The sequence below is a fragment of the Podarcis pityusensis genome, assembly GCF_964106645.2.
Source record: "Podarcis pityusensis genome assembly, chromosome: 13".
NCBI lineage: Eukaryota > Metazoa > Chordata > Lepidosauria > Squamata > Lacertidae > Podarcis > Podarcis pityusensis.
This window is the reverse complement of record NC_138038.1, coordinates 31,613,528-31,632,601: the sequence shown is the minus strand read 5'-3', so window position 1 is coordinate 31,632,601 and position 19,074 is coordinate 31,613,528. Positions and strand designations below refer to the sequence as shown.

Below are 19,074 nucleotides of genomic sequence, written 5' to 3'. Positions count from 1 at the left end.
CTCTTTTCATTTTTGGGGGTGAAATTTTTTATTATTTCATTTTATAAAATATATAAAAAAGAGAAGACAATGGTAATAAGAAGAAAACTAACAAATAAGAAACATAACTATAAAATAGGCATGTAGAATGAGTAGTTGTGCATGAGTTAAAATAACAAAGTACAAGGAAAGAATATCCACGTTATCAGATCATCAAGTATAGTTCCAAATTTGACGACATTTGTCTTGAAAATAAGCACAACCGGACGCCTTCATCTGCCCCAACTGCAACAAAACACGTCTCTCCCGTGTCAGTCTCTACAGCCACAGCAGATACTGTAACTCTCCAGCGGTTTGACCTCAACCCTGAAGGCACACCCTTCGATTGTCTTTTGAGACAGATGGTTGTAAAATACCTTTAAATATAACATGTATTGAATTCCTCTCCCAACTCTTATGATGGTAGAAGGAAATTTAGGAAAAAGGAAATGAGCGTACTTTATCCCAGTTTAACTTAATGTCGTACCAGCTTCTTTTGTATAGAATTTATAAAATCCTTTTGTAAGAAACACACACACACACTTGAAAAAATTCTAGTGCAAGGACCCCAAAAACTCCATGCACAATTTTGATCACTGTTTCTCAGACAAGGACTTTCTAAATTATCTCAGGCAGGAGAATATTCCAAGGACTAAGGTATTTATATATGACTCTATTAATCTCCATCTTAAAAACACATAGCATAAATAACCGCAAGCAAATGTGTTTGTTGTGATTCCATATATAGAGAGATGACTTAAAATAGCTACCTCAGATTAAGGTTGAGGCTAAGAATGCCATTGTTGCCCAGAAATGAAGCCAATGAATCCTGCCTCAAACTGTGTGTGAAATTGGATTAAGTGAAAATTCTTACCCACAAATTCACAGGCTCATTATCAGGCAGTGAATTCAGGCAGCGGGGGGATTAGGTGTCTCTCTCTGTGTGTGCAAAAATCTTTGCAAGATTTGAAGGCTCCCCACTGGAAGTAAAAGTATTTCAATAGTTTTTTATTTTAAAAAAACCCTTTATTCTTCTTTGCGGTCTTTGCAGTTCCATTTAAGAGTTCAGTGACTGTGTAGCTCAAAATTTTGAAATGTTCTGTAGCTAGACATCAAAACATATTTAGACAACCAAAAAAAGAGAAAATGCTTAGTACACAGATGTAGTGGGGAGGGGGGACTTCAATAACTTTCTGTGTCTGATTTTTTTATTTATTTACAATAAATCTACAATTCAACCCATAACAATAATGCATGGTTTGTTTGTTTGTTTGTTTGTTTACATTTTCATTTTTACAATTGTTATTGCATAGATTTTACATTGTGTGTTAACGGGCATTTCAGGAAGAAGAGCTCCTAAATGGCAAAGTTAGGCGTCAATAACATTTTGGATGTTCATTGTTGTTTCTCTTTAATAGTAAGATGCAATATCTCTTAGCTATGCCTGGGAAAGAAGAGCCTTTGCAAAGATAGAAAGAGGTGCCCAATTTTTCTGAGGGCTGATGGGCCATTGACAGCTGGTTGGCATGATGGATTCAGCATATGGGCTGCAGGTTCCAACCCGTGGTTTAATTATTCTGTGAATCAACTCTCATATAGATTTTGAAACTTTTATTGATGCATTTGCAAGCCTGCAGCCTACAGCCTGAAGCAGGAGTTCTAGACACTTAAGTGCTTTTACTTGGTTTCTTCATTAGCTGTTCCCTGTTATTCATCTCTGGCTTCATGACAATAATATAGCATTTGGGGAAGAAGATGCAGCCCAGCAGCCCAGCACTGGAACCTAAGATAGAGAAAATCTCCACAGCCACCATGTATTTCCCTTTGGTGCTCAAGTAAGAGGGAACAAAGGACAGCCAAACACTGCAAAACACCAACATGCTGAAAGTGATGAATTTGGCTTCATTGAAACTGTCAGGCAGTTTCCTGGCTAGGAAAGCCACCACCAAACTGACAATGGCCAGGAAACCCAGGGACCCAAGCACACAATAAAACAGAATAGGTGCCCCTTCATTACATTCAAGTACAATTTCTTCACTCATAGAGTGCATATCGACATCTGGGAATGGTGGGGAAGTTGCCAGCCACACCGTACAGATGCCTGCTTGGATAAGGGAGCAAGAAAGAACAATGGAGTTGGCCAGTCTTCTCCCTACCCATTTTCTCATACTGGATCCTGGTTTGGTGGCCATGAAAGCCAGAACCACAGTGATGGTTTTGGCCAGCACACAGGAAACAGCCACTGAGAAGATGATGCCAAAAGCTGTTTGTCGGAGGAGGCATGTCACCGTATGAGGCTGTCCAATGAAGAGCAACACACAGAGGAAGCAGAGCAGGAGGGAGACGAGGAGAGTGTAGGTGAGGTTTCGGTTGTTGGCTATGACTATGGGTGTGTCTTGGTGCTTCACAAATGTTGCTAGTACCAGCACTGTGATTAAAGAAAAGGAAAGAGAAAAAATGGCTAAATTGATTCCCAAAGGTTCTTCATATGACAAAAAGCTTATATCCTTAGGAATGCATGAATCATGTTTTTTGCCTGGATAGTGGTCTTCTGGGCATTTAATGCAGTCAGCCATGTCTGAAACAAAAGAAAAGTTGTGGATTTGGTTTTTCAAATCTTCAATTCATACCCTATTTTAGAAAAAATAATGGTTATCTTTTGCCAAATTCTCATTTTCTTTTTTAAAAACAAAACAAAAAAGAATCAGAGGTTCTCGAAGAGGCTTTCCATACACTCTCTCTCTCTCTCTCTCTCTCTCTCTCTCTCTCACACACACACACACACCCCAAACCAATTATTGAAAGGGTATTTTGAATATTACAAGAATTACCTATCAAATATGGATGTGTGTTTAGAATTATGATGCCAGTCAAAAGCGTTTCTTTTCAGATTGGGTCAATTTCAGTAATTCTCCTCTCCCCACCTCTTCTGCACATAGCATTTCTTACCATTCTGGTCTGATATCTTCCCTTCTGGGCATGGGGCACAGTCGTAGCAACAAAATGGTTCCCCCTCCTTCTTTTTCCTGCTGTAACCAGGATGGCAATAGTCATTACACACAGAGAGGGGCAGCACCTATTAAACGATGGAAGAGGAAATTATTTTCCAATCAAGAAATGTGCTTGGGGAATTTGTGTCTCATTGGGATGGAAATGGCCTTAAATATGTGACAGTGGTAGCTTTGAAGTTCCAGAAAGCACACAGGATGCCAGAGACAGTCTCTGCTTTTCTAAGGTTGATCAGTTGTATAGAATTGCAGTGCTTTGACCAGGTTTTAAATTGCTGGTGCAATAATTTTTTTTGAACCTTAACTCTGTCTCCACTGAGATGAAATAAAAATAATTATATGTGTTTCCAAGATCAGGGATAGTTAACCTCTGGTCTTCCAGGTGCTGTAAGACTACAGCTCCCGCTGTATTTGTCATGCTGGCTCGGCTGAAGAGAATCATAGTCCTGTAACATATGGAAGGCCACTATTTAGCCAACCCTGCCATTTATTTTCCTTCTTTAAAAGTGATAATTCATACCCTCCCACTTTAGGGAGTTTTTCAAAAGGGAGTTTTCTGTTTCTTACTCAGGATGGGCAAGTGCACAGGATCCAGGAAAAAACTTTAAGCAACCTCACTTACTACAGTAGTGAATCCATTGTTCTACTTTAAATTGTGAAGTCTTTATTTTGAACAGTTCAGAGAAGCTATCGCTCCATGAAATTCAAGTTAGACTTCCATAATTTTACTCAGCAACAGGTTGACATAGGGGAATAAACCAGGCCTCACAAAGCGATGAATATAGCACACTGATGTCTGTGATTTTCTGGTGCATATGTACATAAAATTGTATGTCTATTTAAAAGTAGAGTAATTAAGGCAAATATATGTGTAAGAATATTAGAGGAATTAATGTTAGGGAGGGATTGGTGAGAATGTCCTTGGAATGTAGGTAGTGAGTGGTGATTGGATGAGAGTTTGGTAAGGCTCCAAGGCATGTTCCCCCATTCAGCAGAGAATCCAGCACAGGGAAGTGATGAGATTTATGGCTACATCGCTATGCTTTATTTCTTACTACACAGACAGCAAAGAAATATACATCCTGTCTCTATGAAAGCAGAGAGCAACTGAACAACAAAGGAACAAAGGAAACAGGAAACCAGTACGTCACATCCGTCTCTAGTCTCCCGTGAGACTTCCAATAGCCTGGACTGTCTCTGGAATGTAAACAGAGCCTTGTGACTCTAAGCAGTTGCTCAGTGGCAAACAGAAACTAACATGGTTGTGGGTACGAAAGTTGGTGGTGGATGTGTTAGATCAGGCATAGGCAAACTTCGGCCCTCCAGATGTTTTGAGACTACAATTCCCATCATCCCTGACCACTGGTCCTGCTAGCTAGGTATGATGGTGTCAGGGAACTGCCATCGGAAGGAAGGGAAGTGAAAGGGCTCACACAGGTTGGGAGAGACTCAGCAGCTGAAGAGGGAACCAGTAGGGGGAGAGGAGCTGAGCTGAGGGAAAGGGAGCTGGAGGGATGGCTCAGAGACACTTCCAGCGAAAACAGTGGGGAGGTTTCAGGACCTCCTGTAGGGACACCCACTCCTCGCCGGAAACTGTCACGCAGAGAGTCCAGAAGACGTGTTTCCGTTAAGGAGCTTTTATGTTGGAAGCGATTCCGAAAGCAACCACTGTCGGAATCTGCCAGCGACTGACGGAGCCATGTTTAAGGGGCTCCGTTACAGACAGAGGTTTGCAAACTTGACCAAACTCTGAGGGACTAGGATTTTACACACAAGCAGCTCATCGTCCCATCACAGCATTCCGACAGTCTTCGTGAGCAGCTTGTGCAGGAGAAGGCATCATGAGCAACCCAGCCGGAACCGGAGAAGCAGGAGCTGGAGCGGGTCCAAGCCTGGAAGAAAGGTACCGGGTGTTGGAGGTCCAGCTAGCGCTGCAGACGGCGAGGCTTGAGGAGAGGAGGGCTCAGGATGCAGACAAAAAGGGGAAAGACACCCAGCTCGTCAGAAAGGTACCAGGATTGGTGCAGAAGTTTGGGGGGGAGCCCAAAGACTATCATGGCTTTCGGACAGAGATGCAATATGCCCTCAATCTGCAGTTTGATGAATTCCCTGACGAGGAATCACGAGTGGCTTTCGTGATTGGGCATCTTGAAAAGGGGGCGAGAGACTGGGTTAGACCCCTGATGGCAGCGAATAGTGACGTCCTAAAGGACACGATGAAGTTCTTTCGCGCCATGGATCTGATGTTTTCCAGCGATATTGAACAGGGAGTGGTCCGCAGACAGTTAATGGCTTGCAAACAGGGGAGCCGATCTGTCCGTGAGTACTGGACTGAGTTCACCATGTTGATCCATAAATTGGGGTGGGATCTATCGGCGGAACCCATTCAAATGCTCTTTGAAGAAGGGCTTTCTTCGGCTGTGAAAGACGAACTTTCCCGGGCGCCCAGGGCGGAGTCTATGGACCAGCTGACCAAATCAGCGCTGACCATAGGAGCGCGCCAGGAGGCGAGAGCATTGGAGAGGCGGGAAGGGAAGGGGGAACGTTGGAAGGAGTTCCGCATTCCAGACATTCCAGAGCCAACTTTCCCGCCGGCAGAGCCGATGGAAATCGGAACAGCGCGCGCGCGCGCAGTTTCAAAGCCCAGTGAGGGGGGAAAGAAGGAGGGAAAAGGCGCCCGGAAATGCTATCTCTGCCAACAGCCAGGTCACTTTGCCAGAGTCTGCCCCCAGAGGAAGGAATGGCAAGGGATGGTAGGAGCTGTGGAGGGAAGAGAGGAAGAAATACCGAAGCAAGTAAAAGCCAACGCCTGGCTGCCACCGTCGGGGCACAGCAGCCAGGCCAAAGAGCAGTGAAAGTGCCCACGCCAGAACCTCCTAAACCCGCCCTAGTGATAGAAGTGGCGCTAGAGCTGCCAAACGGACACCCTCTAAAGATAAAGGCGCTGTTGGACTCAGGCAGCTCCTGCAATTTCATGAGCAAAGAGTTTGCAGCTGAACACCAGATACAGACGATCCCTTTAAGCAACCCCCTGCAGGTGACCACGATCGATGGCAGGGAGCTGTTGGGAGGAGAAGTCAGCTTGCAGACCGTCCCAATGATAATGAAGGTGGCAAGGCACACCGAACTGATAGCGTTTAATGTGGCCACCTTGGGAGGAGCTCCCATTATATTGGGGATGAGCTGGCTAGCGTTACATGATCCGCTGGTGGGCTGGCATCAGAGAGTGGTTTCTTTTGGTTCAGCACATTGCTTAGAACACTGCAAAGAGGGAAAGGGTTTGGCAGGGGCCCAAGCCACCCTAGCAGGGACTGAAGTAACGGAGAACGTGAAGGTACCACGACAATATGCAGATCTCCGCGACGTCTTCAGCGAAAGGGAAGCTGACCAACTACCCCCGCATAGACCCTTTGACTGTCAAATCAATTTACTCCCTGGGGCACAGCTCCCTGTAGGCAAGCTGTACGCCATGTCAGACAGAGAGATGCAGGAGCTAAGAGAGTTCATTGACAAGAACCTGAAGAGAGGGTTCATCAGAGAGTCCAGGGCGGTGGGGGGCAGCCCAGTGTTTTTTGTGGATAAAAAAAACACGAACAAGCCGAGGCTTGTGTGTGACTTCAGGGCCTTAAATGCAGTGTCAGAACCAGTGGCTTTCCCTATGCCCAGGATTGACGACATTTTGACAAGGGTCAGGAAGGGAAAGATTTTTACTAAACTGGACCTAAGGGGGGCGTACAACCTGATACGAATAAGGAAGGGGGATGAATGGAAAACCACCATGTTCACCCCTTTGGGGGCATTTGAATATTTAGTTATGCCCTTCGGCCTACAAGGAGGCTCCGCGTGCTTTCAATCGTTTATGAACCACGTCCTGGGGCCTTTGCTTTACAAGAATTGTGTGGCCTTCTTAGACGACGTGTTGGTGTATTCTGAGAATGAGGAGCAGCATGTGAGAGACGTCAGAGAAGTGTTGAGCAGGCTGCAAGCCAACCAGCTGTGGGTGAAACTGGAGAAGTGTCAGTTTCATACCAAGGAGGTGGAATTCCTGGGGTATCGCCTGTCAGACAAGGGATTGGCCATGGATCCCGGCAAGGTCCAGGCGGTGCTGGAATGGAAAACACCCAAAACAAGGAAGGATGTGCAGAGGTTCCTAGGATTTGGGAACTTCTATCGTAAGTTCATCCGAAACTTTGCCCACCTGACGGCGCCCATTACGGACTGTCTCAGCAGTAAGAAGAAGTTCGTTTGGACTGAGGAGGCGGAGCGAGCATTTGAGGAACTAAAAAGGGCCTTCGCCTCGGAACAACAACTCCTGCATGTGGATTTACAAAAACCGATGAGAGTGGAAACTGACGCATCAGACAGAGCTATTGGGGCGGTGCTTCTGCAGCCAGGGAAGGAGGAGTCAGAGTGGAGACCGTGTGCCTTTTTTTCGCGAAAGCTGAACAAATCCGAGAGGAACTACACGGTGTATGACCGAGAACTACTAGCCATTCATGAGGCGTTCCGGAGATGGAGGCACCTGCTAATTGGCGCACAACATAAGGTGCAAGTGTGCACTGACCACAAGAACCTAGAGTATTGGAGGACGGCACGAGTGCTCAACCAACGGCAAGTGAGATGGGCCCAGGAGTTCTCCAAATTTAACTTTGAGATTTGTTACGTGCCAGGCCCAGAGAACATTAGGGCGGACGCTCTCTCACGCAAACCTGAATATTTGGAGGGGGAGGGAGCACCAGAAGAGAGACATGTCATTCCAGAGGACCGCTGGGTGTGTGGGGCGGCATTGGTGGGACAAAGAGAACTGGTAGAGGAAACAGAGAATGATGAATACGCCCAGAATAAGCTCAGAGGTCTTAGGGGTGAGGGAGAGGAACCAGGGGGTTTCGAGGAAAGAAATGGAGCTTTGTATTACAAAGGGGCACTGTATATCCCTGAAGGAGACTTAAGGGGGAGGGTACTCAAGCAGTTGCACGACAGCCCCACGGCGGGGCATTTTGGACAACACAAAACCATGTGGTTGGTCACCAGGGAATTTTGGTGGCCTAAGGTGAGGGAAGATGTACGGGAGTATGTAAGAGGGTGCGAGCAATGCCAGCGAGCCAAAGGGGAGAGGCGGGCGCCGGCGGGGCTATTAGAACCCTTACCAACCCCAGAACGACCTTGGGAGGCAGTGTCGATAGATTTTATGACTGATCTGCCGAAGTCCAAGGGGAAAACAGCCATCATGGTGGTGGTAGACCTACTAACAAAGATGTGCCACTTTGTAGCCTGCTCGCATGCAGTCACGGCGGAAGAGACAGCGAAGTTATTTGTAGAACACATTTTTAGGTTGCACGGGCTGCCATTGAGGGTGGTCTCAGACCGAGGAAAACAATTTACTTCCAGGTTCTGGAGGAAGCTCATGAGCTTACTGCAGGTGGAGGTCAACTTTTCGACTGCCCGGCACCCTGAAACCAACGGGCAGGCGGAAAGAGCAAACGGGGTCCTCCAGCAATACCTGAGGTGTTATGTCAATGACAGAGAGAATGACTGGGTAGAAAAGTTGGCGCTGGCGGAATTTGCCTACAACAATGCCGAGAATGTGTCCACAGGGATGAGCCCCTTCTTGGCTAATTATGGGTGTCATCCCAGGGCTTTCCCAGGGGGAGAAGGGGAGAGATGGGGTGTCCCGGCAGCCGAGCATTTTGTAGAAGAAATGGAAGCAATCCATCGTCAGCTCCAACTCAACTTAGAAAGGGCGAAGGAAGAATACAAGAGGCAGGCAGACAAGAACCGAAGGGAAGGTGAAACCATAAGGGTGGGAGATAGGGTGTGGCTGTCAACCCAAGGGTTGCCGTTCAAAGGAGGTTGTAAGAAATTAAGACCCAGGAGATTGGGTCCCTTTGAGGTCATTCAACAGGTCAACCCAGTGGCTTTCAGGCTCCGGTTACCCAACCACATGAAACTGCACCCAGTATTTCACAGGTCGTTACTGTCACCGTATGAGGGGGGACGAGAAGGGATGGCCACTCGGGGACCGGTCATAGAAGAAAGGGAATGCAGCAGCCATGTGGCAGAAATCCTCGACGCCAGATGGAAGGGGGATCAGGTGGAGTATTTGGTAGCGTGGGAAGGAGAACCGGAGTCAGAAAACACTTGGGTAATGGCAGAAGATATCAATGACGAGGTATTGATAGAAACGTTCCATCAAAGGTTCCCAAGGAAACCTCAGCCTGTGGAGAGGTTCCGGAGGGAATACTTTGGGACCACCGATGAGGAGGAGGAGTTGGAAGGATTCTCGGAATCGGAAGGGGAAGGGGAGATGGACTCTGAGGAGGAGGAGTACTTCGAGACCAGGAACCGCAACAGGTGGAGAGAAGTGTTCGGGACATCGGAAGATGAAGGAAGTTCATTCCGGGGTTTTGCCTCCTCACCGCCCGTAGAGGAGGGGGCGAGAGGGGATGAAGGGGGCCCTGGAGGGGAGGTGGATGTCAGGGAACTGCCATCGGAAGGAAGGGAAGTGAAAGGGCTCACACAGGTTGGGAGAGACTCAGCAGCTGAAGAGGGAACCAGTAGGGGGAGAGGAGCTGAGCTGAGGGAAAGGGAGCTGGAGGGATGGCTCAGAGACACTTCCAGCGAAAACAGTGGGGAGGTTTCAGGACCTCCTGTAGGGACACCCACTCCTCGCCGGAAACTGTCACGCAGAGAGTCCAGAAGACGTGTTTCCGTTAAGGAGCTTTTATGTTGGAAGCGATTCCGAAAGCAACCACTGTCGGAATCTGCCAGCGACTGACGGAGCCATGTTTAAGGGGCTCCGTTACAGACAGAGGTTTGCAAACTTGACCAAACTCTGAGGGACTAGGATTTTACACACAAGCAGCTCATCGTCCCATCACAGATGGGAATTGTAGTTCCAAAACATCTGGAGGCTCGGAGTTTGCCCAAGCCTGTGTTAAATGGTAGCATTGTTGGTTCAGTATTGTGTTAGCCATTGTTGTAGGCATACCAAAGTAGCAAATTAGATAAAGCAAAACTGAAATGATATGCTTCTGTACACAAAGAGATCATAAAACCCTTTTGATTACTTCTGTTTTATATCAACTATTGTATTGCACCACATGCCTCTTGTTTGGCTGTTAGGGTGGGATATTCAGGTACATATAGAGCAGGAATAAAGGGAGATTACAGAAACACACATAAAAAAAACCCAGCCCAGAGCTCTGAGTCTTACAAAAAGTAGGCTTTGTTGTGGGTTGTGCCAGAGCACAAGAAGTTGAAGAGGGGTGCAGGAGGGTGCAGGGCTGGCAAGCCAAATAGATTTGACAGGTTGAAGTTGGAGGCAGAGGAATGGTGAGACAAGGGAAGAATGTGCAGCAAAAAAACCTCCACTTATGTTACGTGTAAAGACTAATGAAACACCACTTTGACCCCTCAATCTGGCCCAAACAATTTATACTGAGACCCTACCTGATTAAACCAGGTGTGCCAAGTGATGACATCATCCCTAATGGTGAATGCTTCCTCTGGAGGAAGCAGGAAATCCATCTTTCCAACTTCAACTTTGCGAAAGGATTGGTTTGGGAAAAAGACCCAGTTTATGACATCAAATCCAGCCACCGAGTCCCCATTGTGGTCAAAGGAAACCTCATATCCAGCACTATTGTTAAAAGAGACACGTCTGAGAAAATGATGCAGCTGGTTGGAAAAAAGAAAAGAAACAGAACCATTTTATTTCCAAAGTTCAAAGCTGCAACTTTGGCTCTGAGAAATGCTAATGACTGCCCTTAAAGAAGATATTAAGTAACTATTTAATTACATCACGCTAATCAAGAGAGCAGTGGAGTTCCGTCCATCCTTATCGTTCACAAAACTTTTGCTTTTACCCTGGAAAAATATTACAGATGTTCTGCTCCTGCTTCATGATGGTCTGCACTCCAAAGGGATGGGATCCTGCTCTCCTTTTTGTGGTTCCTAACAGAGTTGAACTCTCTGTTCACTGTGCTTTCATTAGAGTCATATTTGTAAGTTTATCCCTAACCTCCCTCCCCCACCCCCGGCCAAGATATAACACTTTTTAATGTGGCTGTTTCACTTTGCTGCTATGTAAGGGGACACTTTCCTTGTTATTATTTGAATCCCATCATTATAATTTCTAATACAGTAGTTAATAAATAAAAGTGCACACACTTATCAATTAGATGGCTTTGTGCTACTTCCGCTATAACTTTTTTTAAAAAAAACAACAATAACATATTTTTAATTACAGTGGTACCTTGGGTTAAGTACTTAATTCGTTCCGGAGGTCCGTTTTGAACCTGAAACTGTTCTTAACCTGAAGCACCACTTTAGCTAATGGGGCCTCCTGTCGCCGCGCCGCCAGAGCACAATTTTTTCCTCATACTGAAGCAAAGTTCTTAACCCGAGGTAATATTTCTGGGTTAGCAGAGTCTGTAACCTGAAGCATATGTAACCTGAAGCGTATGTAACCCAAGGTACCGCTGTATAGATTTCCTGGTTTACAAAGTATGTGCAATGTCTCTTTTTTCAAGTTACATTTTCTACAGATCAGTTTCATTTGTTGAGACATTAGTGTTACCTTAGGAAGAAAAGGGGAAAAGAGGTGTGTGGGGGGGAATAGTGAGTGGGGGTGGGATCGTGTGGCAATGCTTCTATTCTGCTTAATGTATGTGTGGGGTTTTGTGTCAGAGTCGCTTGTGCGGGTTCTCTTTGCTATTCGCTTGTGCTCCTTTGGTGCTGAGAGAGGTTGGCTTTGGCCTAGGGTGTGGTTGTTTGTTTGTAGTTGGCTGTGGTGAACTTTGTTTTCATGCGTGAGTGGGGTGGGTGAGCGTTTTTGAATCAGGTTAGCCATATTGATTCATATGCTGTTAGTGGATTCTTTTCATTGTCTTTTTCGGCTGTGTTTGTGATAAAAGGGAACCATACCGGGGTGAAGGCGTCTTCTTCTATTTGTCCTCGTATCAGTTTCAGTTTATTGATTAGTTTTTCTAATAAGGCTGTTTCCCATACTATTTTGTACGATTGGTCCATGCTTCCTCCTGACAGATCTCTCCAGTGTCTGGCTATGATGTTTCTGGCTGCTGAAAGTAGGTGGGTTATGAGCTCTTTATGATGTGAGTGGGCATTATCTTGAAAGATTTTTAATAGGGCCAGTTTTGGGTGGGGTGACTTCTAATACTTGCTTAGTTATTTTGCACATTTCTTGTATGATTGTTGTCCAGAATAGTTGGATTTCAGGGCATTCCCACCACATGTGGAGGTATGTGCCTGTGGAGGTGCATTATCTCCAGATTTTGGTGAGGTTCCTGGGCTTATTAGCACTAGTTTCCTTGGTGTTAGGTACTACTTCTGCTATAACTATAAATACCAGTTGCTGGCAATTACCAGTGGAGAGACCACTGTTGCCCTCAAGTTCTCTTTGTGGACTTCTCATCTGCCTGACTGTTGTGAGACTAGAGTGCTAGACTAAATGACTCTTTGGTCTGATCCAGCAGATGTCTCCTTATCATAAAGGTAAAGGGACCCCTGCCTGTTAGGTCCAGTCGTGGCCGACTCTGGGGTTGCGGTGCTCATCTCGCTTTATTGGCCGAGGGAGCTGGCGTGCAGCTTCTGGGTCATGTGGCCAGCATGACTAAGCCGCTTCTGGCGAACCAGAGCAGTGCACGGAAACGCTGTTTACCTTCCCGCCAGAGCGGTACCTATTTATCTACTTGCACTTTGACGTGCTTTCGAACTGCTAGGTTGGCAGGAGCAGAGATCGAGCAACGGGAGCTCACCCCGTTGTGGGATTTGAACCGCCAACCTTCTGATCAGCAAGTCCTAGGCTCCGTGGTTTAACCCACAGCGCCACCCACATCCCTGTCCTCATCATAGCCATCTTCAAATATCTAAAGGGCTGTTGCATGGAAAATGGAACAAGCTTGTTTTCTCCTACTCTGGAGGCTTGGACCCGAATTGATTGCTTTAAGTTTCAAGAAAGGAGATTCCAACTAAACACCAGGAAGAACTTTCTGACAGTAAGAGCTGTTCAACAGTGGAGCTGACTCCTTTGGGAGGTTATGGACTCTCCCTTCATTGGAGGTTTTTTAAAGTCATCTGTCAGGGATGCTTTAGCTAAGAGTCCTGCATTACAGTATCTCCACCCCAGCTATTGGCCAAACAGAAGACAGGAAAGATGCTCTTCAATACGTGAATTATTGTGGTCATCCCACCTTGCTTTTGGGAAGAGAAAGGAAGCTCATATTGAATACCCCTTAAGCATCCTGATTTGAGCAGGACATCCCAGATTACAGAAGCCATCTCAATTTGGACTCCCGCGAGAGCTCAGGACCAAAAAAACAAGCATTCCAATTTTGATCCATGGGATGTTGGAGGGTATGATATTTTGAGTGAATGAAATAATTACGAAGAGACGCTAGTCTACAAACAGTGGAGTGTGTTGTTTCCACCTGTAAATACTAGATTATTCATGATATTCTTACCTGCCATAGCTGTTCATTTGGAAGTGTCAGGCTCCCTCTATTCACCATTGCTTTGTGTTTTGATTTTAGAGAATGCATGGCTTGCAAAGCATGTGCTATAGCATAGACTGCATTGTAGATATTGTAACTGTGACCAGTCAAGCTCATTTCAAAAAACCCACCAGGAAGGTCGCTCAGGTTCTCCTCTCCGGTGCAGATTTCTGCTTCCATTTCACCCACAATGGAATTTGGGAATTTACATTTGAATGCATTTTGCCAGAACTCCTTGATAAAACCATCTTCTTTGGCCCTGAAAATATTTCTTCCCAGAAGAAATTGTTGAAATCTCGGGAGTATATTTGAATGACTTGCGAAGGCTATAGCACCTTGAAAGACTTCAAAATCCCATTGCGTATGAAAGTTAAAAGCTATAATATCAATTTGGGCTGACATAATCCACACTTTACCTTTAGGATTAACTGTCGCTGGGATGTATAGGAATGTTCTCCAAAGGATTATGGCCTGGATTTCTCCATAAAACACCAGTACATTCGCTTTTCTCTTCATAATAACTTCATATATTCCCTGAAGCAAGTCTGCTGTATTCAAAGCTTCAGAGATAAAAGTGAACCTAGGGAGTCTGTCGATGAAGTCAAAACAAATGCCCTTCTGTAAAAATAACGGGAGTGCAATTTGCAAAAATCTTTCTCCATCATCATCATCCACAGCAAGGATGCTAATCCAGATCCACCTGAAATGCAGAAGTAACTGCAGAATCCCCATATATTGATGGGCTTCCTTGGGGGCCATCTGGAAAGTGGGGAAAACTTGGGTTTTCTCACTCATTGCTGAAGTAGAGCCATACGAAAGCTAATGATGAAAGTGAGGAGGAGAGAAAAAGTAAAAAGTGGTGAAGAGTCAGAAAAACATTAAGAATGCAAAATGAAATCTCATTCTGTGTGTGCTGCTAATAATAGAGTTGTTATCTGGAACGTTTTGTTCAATATTGGTTCAATATTGGTTTGGATAATACTATCAGTTTTGGTTAAGCAAAAATGGCTATGATAGCATCCAGATTCCTACTTTCATCAGCTGTCCAGGAGGAAGAGAGGTGTGTGTACAAGCCTGAAGTTCACCTAGGCTTGTTCATCTTATGAGGAACAGAAGGGAGAACATGGGACTTGCAATCTATCAAGTTACACAGGGGAGCTGGTCACTGACTTATCGGTTATCATTTTATTTCTTTGATAGTAATTGTGTCTCAATTTACATCTATACATGCACACTAATTCAAATCAGTGTCATCTTTTGTTTTTTTCCTTTTGGGGGGGCAATGAATAAATAAGAAGAACAGAGTTTCCCATGTAGGAATGAACTATGATGACTGCTTTTCATCATTCTCATCCTGCTCATTTCATTCACTCTTGTTTCAAACCCCCATAACCAAATTGTAAAAAGCAAGCAAATGGTGAAATTTGTTAACATCCTCTTTTTTTCTTACCTGTGAAATCTTGTAGATTTGCAGGATGCTTGCAATGTGTAGAGAAGTTTCAGAGCTAAGTCCCCCAACGACAGCGACCCGATTACTCTGAGTGTCACATTTGTAGTTGGGCTTAAATCTGTTCAGTGTGGAAAGAAACTCAGTGGTTGCATGACAGGTCCACATCGCACTGAAATAGCTGTCATAGATGTGGAACCCCAGGGTGACATTGGGTAAGATCTGGCGGTTTTCATTGATCTCCTTTACTGCAAAGGCCAAGGCCAAGACATGCTGGTAATGTTTAGTCAGAAAGCTACAATGACAATGACAGGTTATCTGAAAGGGGCATTTCACTCTTGATAAAACAATTACTGCTGTTTTGCATGCCACCAAGATCGTCTGCTTTGGAGTAGGACACCAATACCACCCCATTGCTGCAGATTATTCATTTATCAGATTTATTTAAAATAGCATCTTGGACAATAATATGATGGACAAAATGGGCACACACACACTTCAAGGAAGTATGCAGAAAGAGCTGTTTCATTTTTCTGCATAACATTGGTTACATTGCATGCGTGGGTGCTTGCTGAGCCATTCAGAAACATGCACATCCATGTCCAAAGGAAAGTTGAGATGCGGTCTTGATGGGGATGGGCTACCATTAGAATATTAAAATGAACCCCCACACCACGTTTAAGTCCATGTGCTGCATTTCAAGGCAGGCACACAAAGAAGGAGCCATTCTTTGAAGAGGTTGATGCTCTGTGTAGTTACTTAGCTAAAGGAAAGGAAATGCATGTTCACCATGATTTCCTTCCACATTCCCAGAATGTAGGGTTTGTTTGTTTTTTAACTACAGTATTGTTCTTTATTACTATTTCAATGGAGGGGATACATCTCAGATGTAGCTTGGAATTCATTTTTGTGGGGAGAAACAAGACAATTAGAAATACCATTCCAGTTCCCGTCTGTACAAATTATTCCTGCTGCTGGTCTCCTAAACTAATGTATTTATGGAACAGCTGTAATCCAGTGGGAAGGAGCAGTGGGAGGGAGAATGAACTAGAATATTGTGCAGAAGCATTTTTCATAGAATCATAGTGTTGGAAGGGACCCTGAGGATCATCTAGCCCAACTCCCTGTAATGCAGGAATATGCAGCTGTCCTATATGGGGACTGAACCTACAACCTTGGCTTGTCAGCACTGTGCTCTAACCAACATAGTTGGAAGGCTGGAACTCTGAACATGACCCCTCCATATTTCTGGCACTATTTGTTGTAAGCACCACATGCCAGATGATATATTTCCTAAAATGTTCTTTACACATTTTTCCCCCTTACACAAAAGCAAATAACCAACAAGGGAGCATCCTTACACAGGTTCTCGATTCTGTTGCTGAATGGGGTCTTTTTTGAAAGTTTTCTCTTCAGAAAGCAGGATCATTTGAGAAACAATGCCTCCGATGATGAATCACCTGGTTGATAATATTTGTGAGGACGAGAAAATATATGAACAAGATGTGATGTGGAAACAGCAAGATAAGACTGGATAGAATTATGAACTCTGTTTGGACTGATTTGGACATTAACGCAGTAGCAAGAAGATGATCAGAATCCCCCTTCGGATCTTGAAATATGGGTCCCCTCAACAAAATTTAAAATTCGGCTTTGTAATTCGGAATTTATGTGATGTGATGTGATTTGATTGGCCGGTTAATAAAAATTAATTTTTTAAACAAAGATAATATTTGTGAGGAAAAGGGATGGGTTCACTGATGGCACATTTAGGAGGACGCACCTGGCACACTGAAGGAGGAAGCAGCGCTGCTAGCAACACTGCTAATATCACCATGCTGAGGGCAATTTTGCCCCCTTGGCAGAAATGCCTTTGTTGTCACATTATCTGAGCCAGGTTTTGAACAGCTGCTCCTTGAATCCTCAGTTATAAAATGTAACATTACTGAGATCTGATTGATGCCCTTCTTAGCCCCTAGGTCCAATTCAGAATGCAGCACATTTTAAAAATGATCATCTAGCCTTAATCACAAACTGAGCTAGTGACCACTGGAGCTTCAGGGCGACATATATTAAATTAACATTAATCACAATCATTTTGATAATTACAAAGGAAGCCAGTAATTTCCTAGTTATGGGCTCACTGTAGCACTACTGAAGAAAACATGTTTGTCACATCTCAAATCTCCTTATCCTCTTCCTATTGGCCCAGCTAAGTGTGTGTGGCAGTGGAATGACAAATGCAAGGGAAGACCATTGGAAATTTGAAAGTTTGGTCTGGAGTCAGATCAGGGTTAGCAATCTAGACACTGAGGAAACTCTGTACCAACCATCTCCAATAACTCCATCTCACCCAAATCTTGGTAAAGGGAAACACTGCTGATTTGCAGATTCTATAGTGGTTGTTGGAGAACCTAAGACACAGTAGGATCTGCAAATCCTACAGTGCCCAGCTTAAAAGTATTGGTCAGACATTCAGAACTCTCACTATCCCTAACTCTGGTGCAAACCGTAGATTGTACTTCCCCTCCTCTGTATTGTTACTGACATCTATTTTAATTATAATCAGATACCTAGAATTAGAATTAAATACAAAAAGTTACAATCAGTGGCAACTGATAACATTTTGAGTTGCCAGGCCTGCAATTTTTAACCTTCTTTTTTTCATAACGGTAGGTCTTCTAGTGCTTATTTAATATGCATAGTTCCACTGAAACAAACAAACAAACAAACAAACAAACACTTTGTGCACATATTTGGAAAGGGGAAGACCATCCATGTAAGTGGCCCAAGTATGATTTTCAGACAAGAGTGATTCCATATATAAAGCTTATCACAAGACATTTTTTTTGAATTTGCGTATCCCTTGTCAACAAGTTAAGCACACCAATGTTTTAAAATGTGTGTGGAACATTTGCTTCCAGTTGCATGCAGTTCTCCTCCCTACCAAAATCAATTTAACTTTTCAATATCCAAAATACTTTCCCCCCCCCCCCTGGATTAAAAGAACAAAAGTATTCCAACCAATAGATGGTACACTGGTTGAAAACCAATGGATTATGGCATTAGTGCAGCTAGCATGAGTTTAACATAAAGTACCGTATACCTCTCATGAAGTATCTGTGACCCTGGTACAAGCTCCTATCTAAGACATGACCTGGAAGGTATAGCAAATATCCTGACCCCTAACAGTTGCAGTAAAGATCAGCATACAAATCCTTGTATTTACCAGAAAGTTTAATTGTCACTTTCCTATATGCAGGAACCAGACTTCAGACAAACAATGAAATTCTGTTTCAAAAGTGAATTTATGAATCACACGCTTTGCTTGACCACAAACCAAGGAATGAGTGAGAGACACTGTTGCCTTGAAGGGGAGAACTTAACTTTACAAAAGGCACAGATCTCAAATCCCTCACATTGTGTTCTGCTTGTTTCTGGATCAGGAATACCCATCCCTTTTCTTTTCTTTTTTGTGGGAGTCTGTAGCACACGACTGCCCTCAGTGTCTATTTAGGGACTCTCTTTGCTCTTTAGGGTAAAGGTGTCTGTACTTGCTGTATGAAGCAGCATCAATCTGCATTACCTCTTTTCATTTCCATGTAATAAACCAGTATTTCCCTACTTCCTAGTGTGACAAGTTACTTTTGTTTTTGCCAAAATGATAATTCTAGTCACATATTGACTCCACACAAAAGGTACTAATCATCTTGGACCTGTGCATTGAGTTATTGTGTGTGGTGTACAAGCGTGTTTGTTCAGTCATATATCTCATAACACTCTTTTTACCTTCTGCTTGGTTATGAAGCTATCATCCCCTTCTTTTCTTCAGACCGTGGCATACCCCTGCTTTAATCTTTAACCCAATTTCCATGTCTCCCATTCCCTCCTTTTTTGCAACCCCTTTTGTTTCCCCATTTTCACATTCGCTCTCTTTTCCCTTTCACCTTCTTTCTTATCTCAACTCTTCCTTAAACACAGTTCTCCCCATTTCAATCTCGACTCTGCTGCCTGCTTTGCACATGAACTCTAGGCTTTCACTTGTGTGTGTGTGGGGGGGGGTGAGGACCCCACTATTAGCATTCAACTC

At 44.3% G+C, this 19,074-nt stretch overlaps 1 protein-coding gene and 1 long non-coding RNA gene across 2 annotated transcripts in view; both read right to left on the bottom strand.

Moving 5' to 3' along the window:
- LOC308461147 overlaps positions 1–19,010 on the bottom strand; it is a 95,400-nt gene extending 76,390 nt beyond the window's left edge. Inside the window, exon 1 of the long non-coding RNA XR_013978817.1 lies at positions 18,774–19,010. This is a non-coding gene — a long non-coding RNA (uncharacterized lncRNA). The remainder of the gene's footprint in view (positions 1–18,773) is intronic.
- Positions 1,324–16,413, bottom strand: LOC308461866 (vomeronasal type-2 receptor 26-like; the record flags this gene model as incomplete). The annotated part of the gene is made up of 5 exons (XM_080979031.1): positions 1,324–2,596; positions 2,968–3,094; positions 10,476–10,703; positions 14,988–15,279; positions 16,346–16,413. 5 exons carry the CDS (start codon positions 16,411–16,413, stop codon positions 1,686–1,688), a joined length of 1,626 nt encoding a protein of 541 aa, XP_080835157.1. The 3' UTR covers positions 1,324–1,685.
- Positions 19,011–19,074: the final 64 nt, after the last annotated feature.